The sequence below is a fragment of the Oncorhynchus gorbuscha genome, unplaced genomic scaffold (genome assembly GCF_021184085.1).
Source record: "Oncorhynchus gorbuscha isolate QuinsamMale2020 ecotype Even-year unplaced genomic scaffold, OgorEven_v1.0 Un_scaffold_835, whole genome shotgun sequence".
Lineage (NCBI taxonomy): Eukaryota > Metazoa > Chordata > Actinopteri > Salmoniformes > Salmonidae > Oncorhynchus > Oncorhynchus gorbuscha.
In genome coordinates, this window is record NW_025745831.1 from 177,501 (window position 1) to 192,665 (window position 15,165).

The 15,165-nt window shown below is 43.6% G+C and overlaps 1 protein-coding gene across 1 annotated transcript in view; it reads left to right on the plus strand.

Moving 5' to 3' along the window:
- LOC124020489 (reelin-like) overlaps window positions 1-15,165 on the plus strand; it is a 266,814-nt gene that overhangs the window by 167,549 nt on the left and 84,100 nt on the right. Inside the window, exons 23-24 of the mRNA XM_046335735.1 lie at window positions 9,625-9,737; window positions 10,738-10,875. Coding sequence (XP_046191691.1) covers window positions 9,625-9,737; window positions 10,738-10,875 — 251 coding nt within the window. The remainder of the gene's footprint in view (window positions 1-9,624; window positions 9,738-10,737; window positions 10,876-15,165) is intronic.

Here is a 15,165-nt window from a genome sequence, read left to right on the forward strand (position 1 = left end):
GTACGCCTGGCACCTACTACCATACCCCGTTCAAAGTCACTTGAATATTTTTTGTCTTGCCCATTCACTCTCTGAATGGCACACATGCACAATCCATGTCTCAATTGTCTCAAGGTCGAGAATGTGTCTTTAACCTGTCTCTTCCCCATCATCAACAATGATTGAAGTGGATTTAACATCAATGAGGATCATACCTTTCACTTGGATTCTCCTGGTCAGTCTATGTCATGGAAAGAGCAGGTGTTCATAATGTTTTGTACACTGTGTATCACTTTATCTGTTTGACAGTAATGGAATTTGGCACACTTGCTCAGGGGTGTGAGTCTAGCTAATCTGTAGATTAGAATGTGGTTATTTATTTTTTTAAATTAGGAACAGCAAAGATTTGAAGGTATATCTGATGAACGCAATATCAGATTTGTGAATTTGTGCCGTTTTGTAACGCTTCTTTTGTGTCAGAGAACACAACAACAGGTAAAATGCAAAAGTAGAATAATAAAGAGTAAAAGGTATCAATGGTTACAGGATGAATGATGATAATGGCATATGACTAACAGGAGAAAATGATGAAGTCAATAGGTTGTTTACCAGGAAATTGCTGGAGGAGGATATTCTCAATTTGGATTGAGCATACTGCGAAAGGGTGTGGTCTACGAATTGTGACTGGAGGAATCAACTTAAAAGGGACAAGAAGTGGTTCAGTTCTAATGTTAAAGTTTAGCAGTTTACTTAATTTCACCCTTGTGTTGTCTTAAGGGTAAAAAAATACCCGCCACTACGTTTAACAGCAGAGGAAACCCCCTAAATTATATTTTTTCAACTTGAAATCTGATGACCTTTCCTAGAGTGACACCAACATTAGAAAAAGGGAAACATTGCCTTTGTTCATATTTCCATGTAAGCTGTGCACCACCAGGGTACAAAGATTGTCTTAGGGTCATTTTTGACCCGGCAGTTATAAAATCATTTATACACCACAAAAACCATGAAGACACACACACACAAGCAGCATCTTCCCTCCGCGACCCACACATGACTCAAGTTCACAGACAAAATAAATAAAAATTCTGACAAAAAAAATCTAAAATCTGACAAAATAAACATTTCTTGAAATTGTTTACAACTGGGGAATGAAGACAGGGGCTATAAAGGTGCTGCAGATGACAGTCCCCCCCCAGTTCTCTCTTTGCTGAAGCCAAGGGTGCACGTTTCGGTGACCAACAATTCGTCGACCAGATTTTTTTCAGATGTCCAGGAGGAACAAGAGAACAATGATTTAGAAAAGGAGGAAGTATCCGAAAAAGAAGATGGGGAAGAATATAACCCAGAGCACTATGCACAATGCATCATCTTCAGATGAAGAAGAAATCCCCCAAGCTGAAAGAGAGACATTTTTGCAAAGAACAGCAAAATAACATGGTGCTTGTCACCATATGACAACCAGGGCAGGATGGCAGCACAACATGTCATAAAGATGACCCCAGGGCACATGAGACATGCAGTTGCCCATGCCCAGGACATCGCCTCAACATTCTACATGTTCATCACACCAGCCATCGAAAAAATCATCCTAGAGATGACAAATTTGGAGAGTTTCCATAAATATGGAGACAACTGGAAAAGAATGGAGGAGACTGTCCTGCGAGCCTACATAGGGCTGCTAATCTTAGTGGGTGTGTATAGGTCCCGAGCTGAGGCTACATGTGTTCTCTGCGATGCAGAGACTGGAAGGGCGATTTTCCATGCCACGATGCCACTGAAAGTCTTTCACACTTTCTCAAGAATGCTACGATTTGATAACCATGAGTCAAGACCAGCGGATCACTGTCCGCTATTCCCTGGTCATCTTCCATAACATCATTGATATGTCCTCTTTACATGCCTTCGTGATATGGAACAAGATCAACCCTACCCGAATACCTGATAAGCGGAACAAGATTCACACACATTCAAAGAAGGGAACGACTCCCCCGAACAGCAGCCTCTGCATCAATTGTGAAAGCTGTTCAGGGAGCTGAATCTTGTCCTGATCCACCTGAGGCTGCATCTGAGGCAGGCAAGAGGAGGAGATGCCAATTCTGCCCCCAAAAGAAGGACTGTAAAACAAATAATGTGTGCTGCACATGTGAGAAATACATCTGCATCTGTCCATGCACACACACTTGCAAACTGTCCTACATGTGCTTATTAGAGATGATTGATTTATGTTCTTAACGGTTTCTTTGTATCTATTATCTTATTTCATTCTGATTTATTGTTGTTGTTTATGCACCTTGTGGATGGGGGCAATGGTTCAAAAATGGAAGAAGACTAGTATTTTGTAGTTGAATTCCTCAATATATACATTATATAAGTTTATATCACTATGTTGCCAAAGAAAGTTCAAGACTTATTGTTTCCCTTCAATAAAACGCATTCAAAACTACTTTCTGCACATTTCTGCTACTTTCTTAGGCTATGCAAGTGCTATCTCTTGCTAAAAAATGTATGTTTACACCTATGCAGTACCTTGAGCAATAATAATTCATTAGTAAAGAAAACAGTTTTGACAGGTGTGTTGTAATAAACACAAGTGGTGTCCACTGATTAAATGCAGTCTTTCTGAGAAAACCTAGATGTTCACAAAGTTTGTGATGAATGACAGGTTGTTTCTTCATGCAAAATAGATTTGGGGTTTAAAATTGTAGCTGTTTAGTGAAGGAAGGTCAGGCTATACAGAATGTTAAGACTACACAAGTGTTATCCCTAAAGAACTACACATTACACATCATGACAATGCTGAGGAGAGAAAGGGTGATTTCCTGTATAGTTATGGTGTTCTTTGGTCAGATGACAGTGGTGAGTTGGCTTCACACAAGCTCGGAGATTGGAGTCCTGGAGACTCAGTGATGCGCTGAGGCCCGGTAGAGACCAATGAAGTGGTTTGGCGAGGATTGATAGATGCGCTGATGCCGTGTAGAGGCCAACGAAGAGGTTTGGCGAGGAATGATAGATGCGCTGATGCCGTGTAGAGGCCAACGAAGAGGTTTGGGGAGGAATGATAGCGTTAACAATCGTTGACTGAGATCCTGACATGATCAGTTAGATGCGAGCTGGTGATCTGGAATCGTTAGCTTATTTTCAATGACGGCCTAGGAACAGTGGGTTAACTGCCTGTTCAAGGGCAGAACAACAGATTTTGTACCTTGTCAGCTCAGGGATTTGAACTTGCAACCTTTCGGTTACTAGTCCAATGCTCTAACCACTAGGCTACCCTGCCGCCGTGTGAAATGTTCCTCATTCTTTTATTCTCTCCATTTGAGGTTAGTGTTCAAAATGTTCCACCAAACTATCTGACTCTGCCTATTGGTTCAAGCGTGAAAAGGGGGAGATAGTCATCCAAGTCTCCCCTGACCTATCCGAGGGTTGGTATGTCCGTGGTATGGTAACTCCGCAGAGCCATCAAACAGGCAAAATGACAATATAGGGATAAGGTGGAATCCTATTACACCGGCGCCGATGCTCGACGAATGTGCCTGGGGCTACACTTGTTTACGGATTACAAAGGTAGACATCGCCATGATCTATCCAACGATGCCTCTCTACCAGATCAACTCAATGCATTTCATGCACGCTTCAACAATAACAATACCAAGCCATGCACAAGGGCCCCCACCATCTCAGAGGACTGGATCTCGCCCTCCAAGGCTGACATGAGTAAGGTTCTTAATATGCTCAACACTTACAAAGCCAGGGGGACCGACCCTATTCCAGGGTACATCTCAGTGCACGCATAGACCAGCTGGCAGGCATCTTCACAGTCATTTCCAACCTCACTTTGTCACAGTCTGTCTTCCCCACGTCTCAAGCTAACCACCATCATTCCTGTCCCCAATAACTCGAATGCTACCTGCTACAATGACTACCGCCTTGTAGCACTAACATCTGAAATCATGAAGTGCTTTGAAAGGCTGGTCTGGCACACATCACCTCCATCCTCCCAGAAACCCTAGTCCCACTCCAATTCGTATTCCGCCCCAACAGATCTATACCCCCATCCACATCGACGTGGAGAGGGTCAAGAGCATCAAGTTCCTTGGTGTCCGAATCTCTGAGGACTCCTCTCACAATAGAACTGTCATGAAGAAAATACAGCAACACCTCTTCTCCCTCAGGAGGTTGAAACGATTTTACAGCTGCACTGTTGAAAGCATCCAGACTGGTTGTCCAGACTGTTTGTACAGTCTGGTATGGCAACTGCACCACCCATGACCAGAAGGTCCGACAGAGGGTGGTGTGGATGGCACAGTGAGCTCCCAGCCATCCAGGATGTACATGCCATGCGGTGTCTGAGAAAGGCTGTGAAAAGGTCCAAAGACTCCAGACACCTGAGACATGAACTTTTCTTCATGCTTCTGTACAGCAGGAGCTATCAGTGCATCAAGGCTCAGACAAACAGACTTCTAAACAGCTTCTATCCCCTTGCCATAAGACTTTTAAATGGCTAACAACTACTGTTCTCCCTCTCCCACAAAATATCATCTATGTCACTGTGCCAATCCACAAGTCTCTACCCACACAGACCCAACCTATGCTGCTGCTAAAAATGATTTTCTGCAAAGAAACCACAACTGACTAGGCATCCCCCTTTCCCTTTAAAGGACACCAATAAGAATAAGTGACTTGCTTGGGCCAAAAAACACGAGCAATTGACATTAGACTGGTGGAAATCTGTCCTTTTGTCTGATTAGTCCAAATTTAAGATTTTTGGTTTCAACCGCCATTTCTTTATGAGAAGTGGAGAAGCTGAACCGATGACCTCTGTATGTGTGGTTCCCACCGTGAAACATGGAGGAGGAAGTGTAATGGTGTGGGTGTGCTTTGCTGTTGACGTTGTCAGAAATGTATTTAGAATTCAAGGCACACTTAACCAGCATGGCTACCACAGCATTCTGCAGCGATTCGCCATCCCATCTGATTTGCACTATCATTTGTTTTTCAACAGGACAATAAACCAAAACACACCTCCAGGCTGTGTAAAGGCTATTTGATCAATAAGGACCTGGATCAGAATACCTGGCCTCCACAATCACCTGACCTCAACCCAATTGAGACAACAAGGGCTCAGCATATGTGGGAACTCCTTCAAGACTGTTGGAAAAGTATTCCTCATGAAACTGGTTGACTGAATGCCAAAAGTGTGTAAAGCTGTCATCAAGACAAATGGTGGCTACTTTGAAGAATCTCAAGGATTAAAATAACACTTTTTTGGTTACTACATGATTCCATATGTGTTACTTTATGGTTTTGATGTATTCACTATTATTCTATATTGTAGAAAATAGTCAAAATAAAGAGACATTCTTGAATGTTTAGGTGTGTCCAAACTTTTGACTGGTACTGTAAATAGTAGGGGGCGGCAGGGTAGCCTAGTGGTTAGAGCGTTGGACTAGTAACCGAAAGGTTGTAAGTTTGAATCCCCGAGCTGACAAGGTACAAATCTGTCATTCTGCCCCTGAATAGGCAGTTAACCCACTGTTCCTAGGCCGTCATTGAAAATAAGAATTTGTTCTTAACTGACTTGCCTAGTAAAAAAAAATACTACCATTAGTGTATTACCATAGGTATTACACTTTTCAGCCCTGTTTACCTATTTATGTATATCCTACTACCAGTCCCTTTCAGCCCTGTTTACCTATTTATGTATATATATATATCCTACTACCAGTCCCTTTCAGCCCTGTTTACCTATTTATGTATATTCTACTACCAGTCCCTTTAAGCCCTGTTTACCTATTTATGTATATCCTACTACCAGTCCCTTTCAGCCCTGTTTACCTATTTATGTATATTCTACATACCAGTCCCTTTCAGCCCTGTTTACCTATTTATGTATATTCTACTACCAGTCCATTTCAGCCCTGTTTACCTATTTATGTATATCCTACTACCAGTCAATTTCAGCCCTGTTTACCTATTTATGTATATCCTACTACCAGTCCATTTCAGCCCTGTTTACCTATTTATGTATATTCTACTACCAGTTCCTCTCAGCCCTGTTTACCTATTTATGTATATTCTACTACCAGTCCCTTTCAGCCCTGTTTACCTATTTATGTATATTCTACAACCAGTCCCTTTCAGCCCTGTTTACCTATTTATGTATATCCTACTACCAGTCCATTTCAGCCCTGTTTACCTATTTATGTATATCCTACTACCAGTCCATTTCAGCCCTGTTTACCTATTTATGTATATTCTACTACCAGTTCCTCTCAGCCCTGTTTACCTATTTATGTATATGCTACTACCAGTCCCTTTCAGCCCTGTTTACCTATTTATGTATATCCTACAACCAGTCACTTTTTTGTACAGTGCCTATGTACAGTGAGACTTGAAATTGAACTCAGGTGAATCCTGTTTCCATTGATCATCCTGAGATAAACACAACTTGATTGGAGTCCACCAGTGGTAAACTCAATTGATTGGACATGATTTGGAAAGGCATACACCTGTCTATATAAAGTCCCACAGTTGACAGTGCATGTCAGAGCAAAAACGAAGCCATGAGGTCGAAGAAATTGTCCGTAGGGCTCCGAGACAGGATTGTGTCGAGGCACAGATCTGGGGATGGGTACCAAAACGTTTCTGCAGTATTGAAGGTCGCCAAGAACACAGTGGCCTCCATCATTCTGAAATGGAAGAAGTTTTCGAAGACTCTTCCTAGAGCTGGCTGCCCAGCCAAACTGAGCAATAGGGGGAGAAGTCACTCTGACAGAGCTCCAGATTTCCTCTGTGGAGATGGGAGAACCTTCCAGATGGACATCCATCTCTGCAGCACTCCACCAATCAGGCCTTTATGTAAAAGTGGCCAGACGGAAGCCACTCCTCAGTTAAAGGCATATGACAGCCCGCTTGGAGTGTGCCGAAAGGCACCTAAAGAACTCTCAGATTCTCTGGTCTGATGAAACTCTTTGGCCTTAATTCCAAGCTTGAGGTCAGGAGGAACCCTGGCTCCATTTCTGGGGGCGGATTTTTCAGCGGCATGGACTGGGAGACTAGTCAGGATCGATGGAAAGATGAACGGAGCAAAGTACAGAGAGATCCTTAATGAAAACCTTCTCCAGAGGTTTCAGGACCTCAGACTAGAGCGAGGTTAATCTTCCAATCATCCTATGCACACAGCCAAGACAACGCAGGAGTGGCTTCGGGACAAGTCTCTGAATGTCCTTGAGTGGCCCAGCCAGAGCACGGTCTTAAACCTGGTCAAACATCGCTGGAGAGGCCTGAAAATAGTTGTGTAGCAACGCTCCCCATCCAACCTGATAGAGCTTGATAGGATCTGCAGAGAATAATGGTAGAAACTCCCCAAAAACAGGTGTGCCAAGCTTGTAGCGTCATACCCAAGAAGGCTACCACTCAAGGCTGTAATCACTGCCAAAGGTACTTCAACAAAGCACTGAGTAAAGGGTCTAAATACTTATATAAATGTAACATTAAAATTAGAAACTTGTGACTATGAGTGATTCATGTTTGTGTGCTGTTAGGAACGGTGTTTTATGACATTTTGGTCCATTATTCATTGAGTAATCGAGAACCACTTTGGAAATAAGTGTTTTAATTAATACTTTGTTGTAACTTGCAAATACAATATTGTACATTCTATATATATTTTGCCCAACAAATAACATTCAATTATAATTGAATGTTATTTGAAAAAAAAAAAAGGCATCCCACCTTTGTTCAAGAGGAAGTATCTGGTTTTGGGCTTTATTGCCCTGTCGTATACTGGAGCAAAAATTATTCCAACTTGGGCTCTTCCGGTTTGTTTAGAACACATGAGATAGTAGGCTGATTGGGGTCATATCTTGGCCCTGCTGGTCCCCATTTCAAAAGGGACTTCTTCTGGTCAACTGAGGTTCCTGGTTTGAAGGGCCCGTCCATTAAAAGGGGATTGTGTTGATGTGATGTGAGGTTCCATTCCTACATTATTGTTAATGACTTGATGAAACGTCCTTCTGTAAGTCACCCTTGCTAGAAAATAACACAAATGGGGAAAATTGAACGAGTCTCCTACAAATGAACTATATCACTAAGGCCAAGGTACAAGAAAATGTCATCCTTCTGCAAGTGCAGTGTATGATATGGTATACCTTTTAAAGTACCTTCAATAGCATTATGCTATGAAGTCTCCTCACATATTCAAATCAAATCAAATTGTAATAGTCACATGCGCCGACTTCAACAGGTATACAACATTTCACCTTACAGTCAAATACGTACAAGCCCTAAACAGCAGTGCAGTTTCAAAAAAGAATAAGAGATAAAAGTAACAAGTAATTAAAAAGCAGCAGTAAAAAATAGCAATATAAACAGGGGGGTGCCGGTTAGTATTTGTAGTATGTACATGAAGGTAGAGTTATTAAAGTGACTATGCATAGATGATAACAGAGGGTGGCAATGGTGTGGAGAGGGGAGGGGTAGCCATTTGACTAGATGTTCAGGAGTCTTATGGCTTGGGGGTTGAAGCTGTTTAGAAGCCTCTTGGACATAGACTTGGCGCTCCTGTACTGCTTGCCTTGCGGTAGCAGAGAGAACAGTCTATGACTAGGTTGGCTGGAGTCTGACACCGCCTGTTATAGAGATCCTAGTTGGCAGGATGCTTGGCCCCTGTGATGTACTGGGTCTTTCGCACTACCCTCTGTAGTGCCTTGCGGTCTGAGGCCGAGTAGTTGCCATACCAGGCAGTGATGCAAACAGTCAGGATGTTCTCGATGGTGCAGCTATAGAACCTTTTGAGGATCTGAGGACCCATGCCATCCTGAGGGGTAATAGGTTTTGTCATGCCCGCTTCACAACTGTCTTGATGTGCTTGGACCATGTTAGTTTTTATGGTGATGTGGACACCAAGGAACTTGTGGCTCTCAACCTGCTCCACTGCAACCATGTCGATGAGAATGGGGGTGTGCTCAGTCCTCTTTTTCCTGTAGTCCACAAACATCTCCTTTATCTTGATCATATTGAGGGAGAAGTTGTTTTCCTGGCAACACCCGGCCAGATCTTTGAACTCCTCCCTATAGGCTGTCTCGTTGTTGTCAGTGATCAGGTCTACAACTGTTTTGTCATCGTCAAATTTAATGACAGTGTTGGAGTCGTGCCTGGCCGTGCAGTCGTGAGTGAACAGGGAGTACAGGAGGGGGCTGAACACGCACCTCTGAGGGGCCCCATTGTCGAGGATCAGCCTAGCGGATGTGTTGTTTACCTACCCTTACCACCTGGGGCCGGCCCATCAGGAGGTCCAGGATCCAGTTGCAGAGGGAGATGTTTAGTCCCAGGGTCATTAGCTTATTGTGAGCTGTGAGGGCATTCTCCGGTATTAGGTCTGTTTATGATCTCAGGTGTTAGTGGGTCTGACTGAGCTACTCTCTAGAGCTTCTTTACAGCTCTTTTGTGGAACTGATGCAGCCATACATTAGTATATCAGATGGTTTTATCTAAAGCCACATACAATAAGTGCAATTATCTGATGTAGGTATAACAACCATAAAACATGTAGATACTGGAATAATGAAAGTTTGTCTGTACTGTCAGGTGTATTGATATGGTGTGTTACGGAGTTGACTGAGTATTTTCTCCCCTTCCCAGGCCTGCCTACCAGGGATGCCCAGCTGTTCAGAGTTCACTGCTCCCAGTGTGTACCATCCCTCTGAGTTCACTGACTGGAGACGCATCACTCTGCCCCTGCCTCATAGAGCATGGTGGGTAACACACATTCTTTCATCCATACAGGTTGGTATACCCATTGACAGAATGCTTTACGAAAGTCTGAGTTCAGCCCACAGTGCGTGTGCGCACACACACACACACACACACACACACACACACACACACACACACACACACACACACACACACACACACACACACACACACACACACACACACACACACACACACACACACACACACACACACACACACACACACACACACACACACACACACACACACCTCAGATATTCACACACACCTCCCACTCCCCTCTCCCTGAGGAGACTCTGACCTACAACCAATATTCCTGTCTCCCTATCCCCACCCCATCCCTTCCTCCACCCTCCCCTCCCCAGCCCTAGCCCCAGCCCTATGAACTTAAATAAAGGTTTTCTGATCTCATCTCATTCATGAAGGATTCCTGGCTACCTCTGGGTCGATTTTGGGTCACTATTGCAGGGAACTAACCTGCTTTGACTGCTCTGACTGTAACAAATAAACCTAACTGGGCGTGTTGGCTCCACCTTCCATCACCATCACACATGCAGGGCCAAGCACTAAAATACACATTAGGGGTCTAGGTGGGGGTGCACTTTCAATTCACAGACATAATCCACTGGTACTCAGACACACATGCTTGTATATAGTTACACAGTATATAGTTACACTTGTATATATATAGCACCTCCATCATGGACGGTAAAACAACAAAAACGATGATATAGTATGGAAGGATCCTATATTGATCCGTGTCACCTCTACAGTCTCATTAGTGTTCTGGGGTTTTATAAAATGTGGTGTTCAAGCATATTATTTCTTCATTTGTGTTTTTAACAATCTGCCAATGCCCATTTCATCAACTCTGTTGGTATTCCTGCTCACCAAATGTATATCCTGGTCCTGATATTTGCTTATGAGCTTTGCTAACAATACATGCAGGATGGTTTGGTTCTCTTTGATGTGTCTGATTGTTGTCTGTGTGTGCAGGTCCAGTGCCACGCGGTTCCGTTGGATCCAGAACTACTATGGAGAGCAGGATGAATGGGCTCTGGACGACATCTACATCGGACAGCAGTGCCTTCAGATGTGCCACGGACACGGATGGTGCGACCACGGACACTGCAGGTCAGTGAGGGCCACTGTTGGGGAACTTTACTTTTAAAGGTAACTTTTTTACGTTACAACATTACTTCCATTAAAAGTAACTTGTTAACTTACAGTGTTACTTAGCGAGGAAACTAACTCGATACATGAATTTTTACCTTGCCAGAAACAGAAAACCATCTGAAGATGCCTTGCGCGTGTTGATCATTCTAATACCCAGTAGAGGGCGCACAGGGTTGGGAGTTTACATGTAACCCGTTGCATGTGATCTGATTACAAAAACTGTAGTTTGTTACATGATTACTTCTAGGATTAGTTGAAAATGTAGAAAGGATGTTTGTGAAAAAAATATTTATAACACCTTTCTGCTTTCTCAATGACATGAAAAGTTCAAATTTGTTCCACCTGGTCTGACCACAAGTCAGAGACCACTATGATGACACACCACCAAATGTGTTTGATGGATCGCAGGAAAAGAGCAGGAATAGGCTTTTGTAGTCTACAGTAGAATGGTGCAACTGCTGTCTGAATCCAAAGATGAAACACTTTGAGGTAAGGATGACAGCAGTGGTGTAGTTTACATTTAAATTTACATTTAAGTCATTTAGCAGACGCTCTTATCCAGAGCGACTTACAAATTGGTGCATTCACCTTATGACATCCAGTGGAACAGTCACTTTACAATAGTGCATCTAAATCTTAAAAGGGGGTGAGAGGGATTACTTATCCTATCCTAGGTATTCCTTAAAGAGGTGGGGTTTCAGGTGTCTCCGGAAGGTGGTGATTGACTCCACTGTCCTGGCGTCGTGAGGGAGTTTGTTCCACCATTGGGGGGCCAGAGCAGCGAACAGTTTTGACTGGGCTGAGCGGGAACTGTACTTCCTCAGTGGTAGGGAGGCGAGCAGACCAGAGGTGGATGAACGCAGTGCCCTTGTTTGGGTGTAGGGCCTGATCAGAGCCTGGAGGTACTGAGGTGCCATTCCCCTCACAGCTCCGTAGGCAAGCACCAGGGTCTTGTAGCGGATGCGAGCTTCAACTGGAAGCCAGTGGAGAGAGCGGAGGAGCGGGGTGACGTGAGAGAACTTGGGAAGGTTGAACACCAGACGGGCTGCGGCGTTCTGGATGAGTTGTAGGGGTTTAATGGCACAGGCAGGGAGCCCAGCCAACAGCGAGTTGCAGTAATCCAGACGGGAGATGACAAGTGCCTGGATTAGGACCTGCGCCGCTTCCTGTGTGAGGCAGGGTCGTACTCTGCGGATGTTGTAGAGCATGAACCTACAGGAACGGGCCACCGCCTTGATGTTAGTTGAGAACGACAGGGTGTTGTCCAGGATCACGCCAAGGTTCTTAGCGCTCTGGGAGGAGGACACAATGGAGTTGTCAACCGTGATGGCGAGATCATGGAACGGGCAGTCCTTCCCCGGGAGGAAGAGCAGCTCCGTCTTGCCGAGGTTCAGCTTGAGGTGGTGATCCGTCATCCACACTGATATGTCTGCCAGACATGCAGAGATGCGATTCGCCACCTGGTCATCAGAAGGGGGAAAGGAGAAGATTAATTGTGTGTCGTCTGCATAGCAATGATAGGAGAGACCATGTGAGGTTATGACAGAGCCAAGTGACTTGGTGTATAAGATTACGGGCGATACGGTTATCACAAAGATGTGAATCACACTGCTGCTCTCTCACTTTGGACTATTTGCGCCTCACGGATTGTAGTTGTCGTGGATGGCTGTTCACAAATGTATAGGTGTATTTTAACCAAATAATGGTTGAATTGAAGAAGTGTAAACTGCCTATCAATCATTGTTTTTTAGACCCATGGACGGACAGTGAAAAATGCTACAGCTGCTTAGTGCGGATCCCAGCCTATCCCTTACAAACGTAGGTTGCACTTTGGAAACTGCAGTAAAAGTACAGTAACTGCAGTCGACTGTGGTATTTTGTATGCAGTAATTGCAGAATAACTGCATTGTACTCCAGTTGAACTGCAGTTATACTGCTATATATTTTTGTTACTCCCTCCTAAACTACTATCTGGTGTTGTGCTACACATCCAGTCAAAAACCATTTATAGAAGACCACGAGTGGGACTTATTGCACAATCTAATTTGTGCTGATAAACAAAACAAATCCATAGGCCTAACGGACAAATGCTCAAACTTGTGCTCTTTCGATATACAGTACCAGTCAAAAGTTTGGGGACACCTACTCATTGCAGGGTTTTTCTATATTTTACAATTTTCTACATTGTAGAATAATAGTGAAGACATCAAAACTATGAAATAACACCTATGGAATCATGTAGTAACCAAAAAGGTGATAAGCAAATCTAAATATATTTTATATCTGAGATTCTTCAAAGAAGCCACCCTTTGCCTCGATGACAGTTGTCGTGTCTTTACTATCATTAAAATGGACCAGTCGTACGTGGTGTGGTCATGGTTAATGACTTCTAATAATTTTCCTCCTGAATGGAGGATTCTATTTATTAGTGACATGTGTGTTAACCATTGGAAGAGTGCACTGGAGATTCCCTTCCACGTGTTGCACTCTGAGTGAATCATATGTCGCTATTGTCAAGGGTAATTTAATTGGTTAAGTCTCTAACCTTTTAACTGATTGTAGCTAGACTGACTGTGGCTGGTATTGGTACTGGTGCTCAAAGGGACCAGTTATCCTACCGATTTATTCTGAAATATTATACTACCGGAACACATTATTGGAGCATTTTACTAGTTGTATTGGAGTTGAACCTACACATGGAAAGTAATGATTATTGTTGCCATTTGTTTTGGAGGTGGACAAGTCCACTGGACTTCCTTTACGACCAGTGTGGTACACCTCAGTACTATCTTAGATGTACTCTAAGATAATCCCTGTCTAGGGGCCTGTCTGCTCCTCACTGTTCTCGTAGGGGAGTTTACAACTAGATTTGATTTATGGTCTGGGGGCCTTGTACGGTGTTGTCCGTAGTCTCGACACCCCCACCGGCCTCGATGAGGCTCATCATTGGTCTGGGCTGCTATTCCCCCCCTTTGTGTCTCCGGATCTCCAGCGGGTGGTGTTGGTGTCTGAGGTGCAAATGAAAAGTTCTGACCCTAATCTACGAGTTTTCAGCGACCACGTTTTGAGAATGGCTGTAACCTTTCAAACAAATATCCTGGTGTTTGTGCTTCAAAATGCTCAAGAGGCATGTCAGTCACCACCGCATCCGCGTGTGGCAACCTCTTCAGTACCTGCGAACTGAGACGAGGATATCGGTCTGTGATATCGCAAAGTGTTTCACCAGTGGGAGTCATCGGGTCAATTGCTGGACTGACACCATTAGTGTCATTGTAAGGGGTGACCGTCCCTAACAAAGTGGAAGGTGTATCATCCGAAGCAGAGTATACGCAGTGCTTGCGGAAATGTCCGAAGCTCAAGAGGAGTTCATCACATCTACCGTATTGCACGACTGCAAGGAGGAGGGAAGTTGCTTATTCACAGAGACAGCTGTCTCGAAATCATGAAAAGAATGGTCAATCAGGTTGGCTGATGGAATGTGTCAAGATATCGTAATATCTCCTTGGATCGGATTCTGCCCCAAGAGGTTTTTAACCTCTTGCGCCGAGCCATCCCGGATCCGGTATCGTGACTACAGCCTCAAGCTCATTACCATAACGCAACGTTAACGATTTCTAAAAATCGCAAATGAAATGAAATAAATATGCCTGCTCTCAAGCTTAGTCTTTTCTTAACAACACTGTCATCTCAGATTTTCAAAATATGCTTTTGAACCATAGAAAATCAATCATTTGTGTAAGAGTGTTGATGGCTAGCTTAGCATTTAGCGTAGCATTTAGCACGCAACATATTCACAAAAACCAGCAAAGGAATCAAATAAAATAATTTACCTTTGAAGAACTTCAGATGTTTCAATGAGGAGACTCTCAGTTACATAGCAGATGTCCAGTTTTTCCTGAAAGATTCTTTGTGTAGGACAAATCGCTCCGTTTTGTTACTACACATTTGGCTACCGAAACGAACTGAAAATTCAGTCACCTAAACGTCAAACTTTTTTCCGAATTAACTCCATAATATCGACCGAAACATGGCAAACGTTGTTTGAATCAATCCTCAAGGTGTTTTGTCAAATATCTCTTCATTGATATGCCGTTCGTGGAAGCATGGTTTTTCTGAGAATCCCATGGAAAAATACCAGCAGCTGAGTTTTGCGCACCAATTTCCACGCAGGACACCGTGCGGACACTTGGCAAATGTAGTCTATTATGGTCAATCTTCCAATGATATGCCTGCAAATACGTCACAATG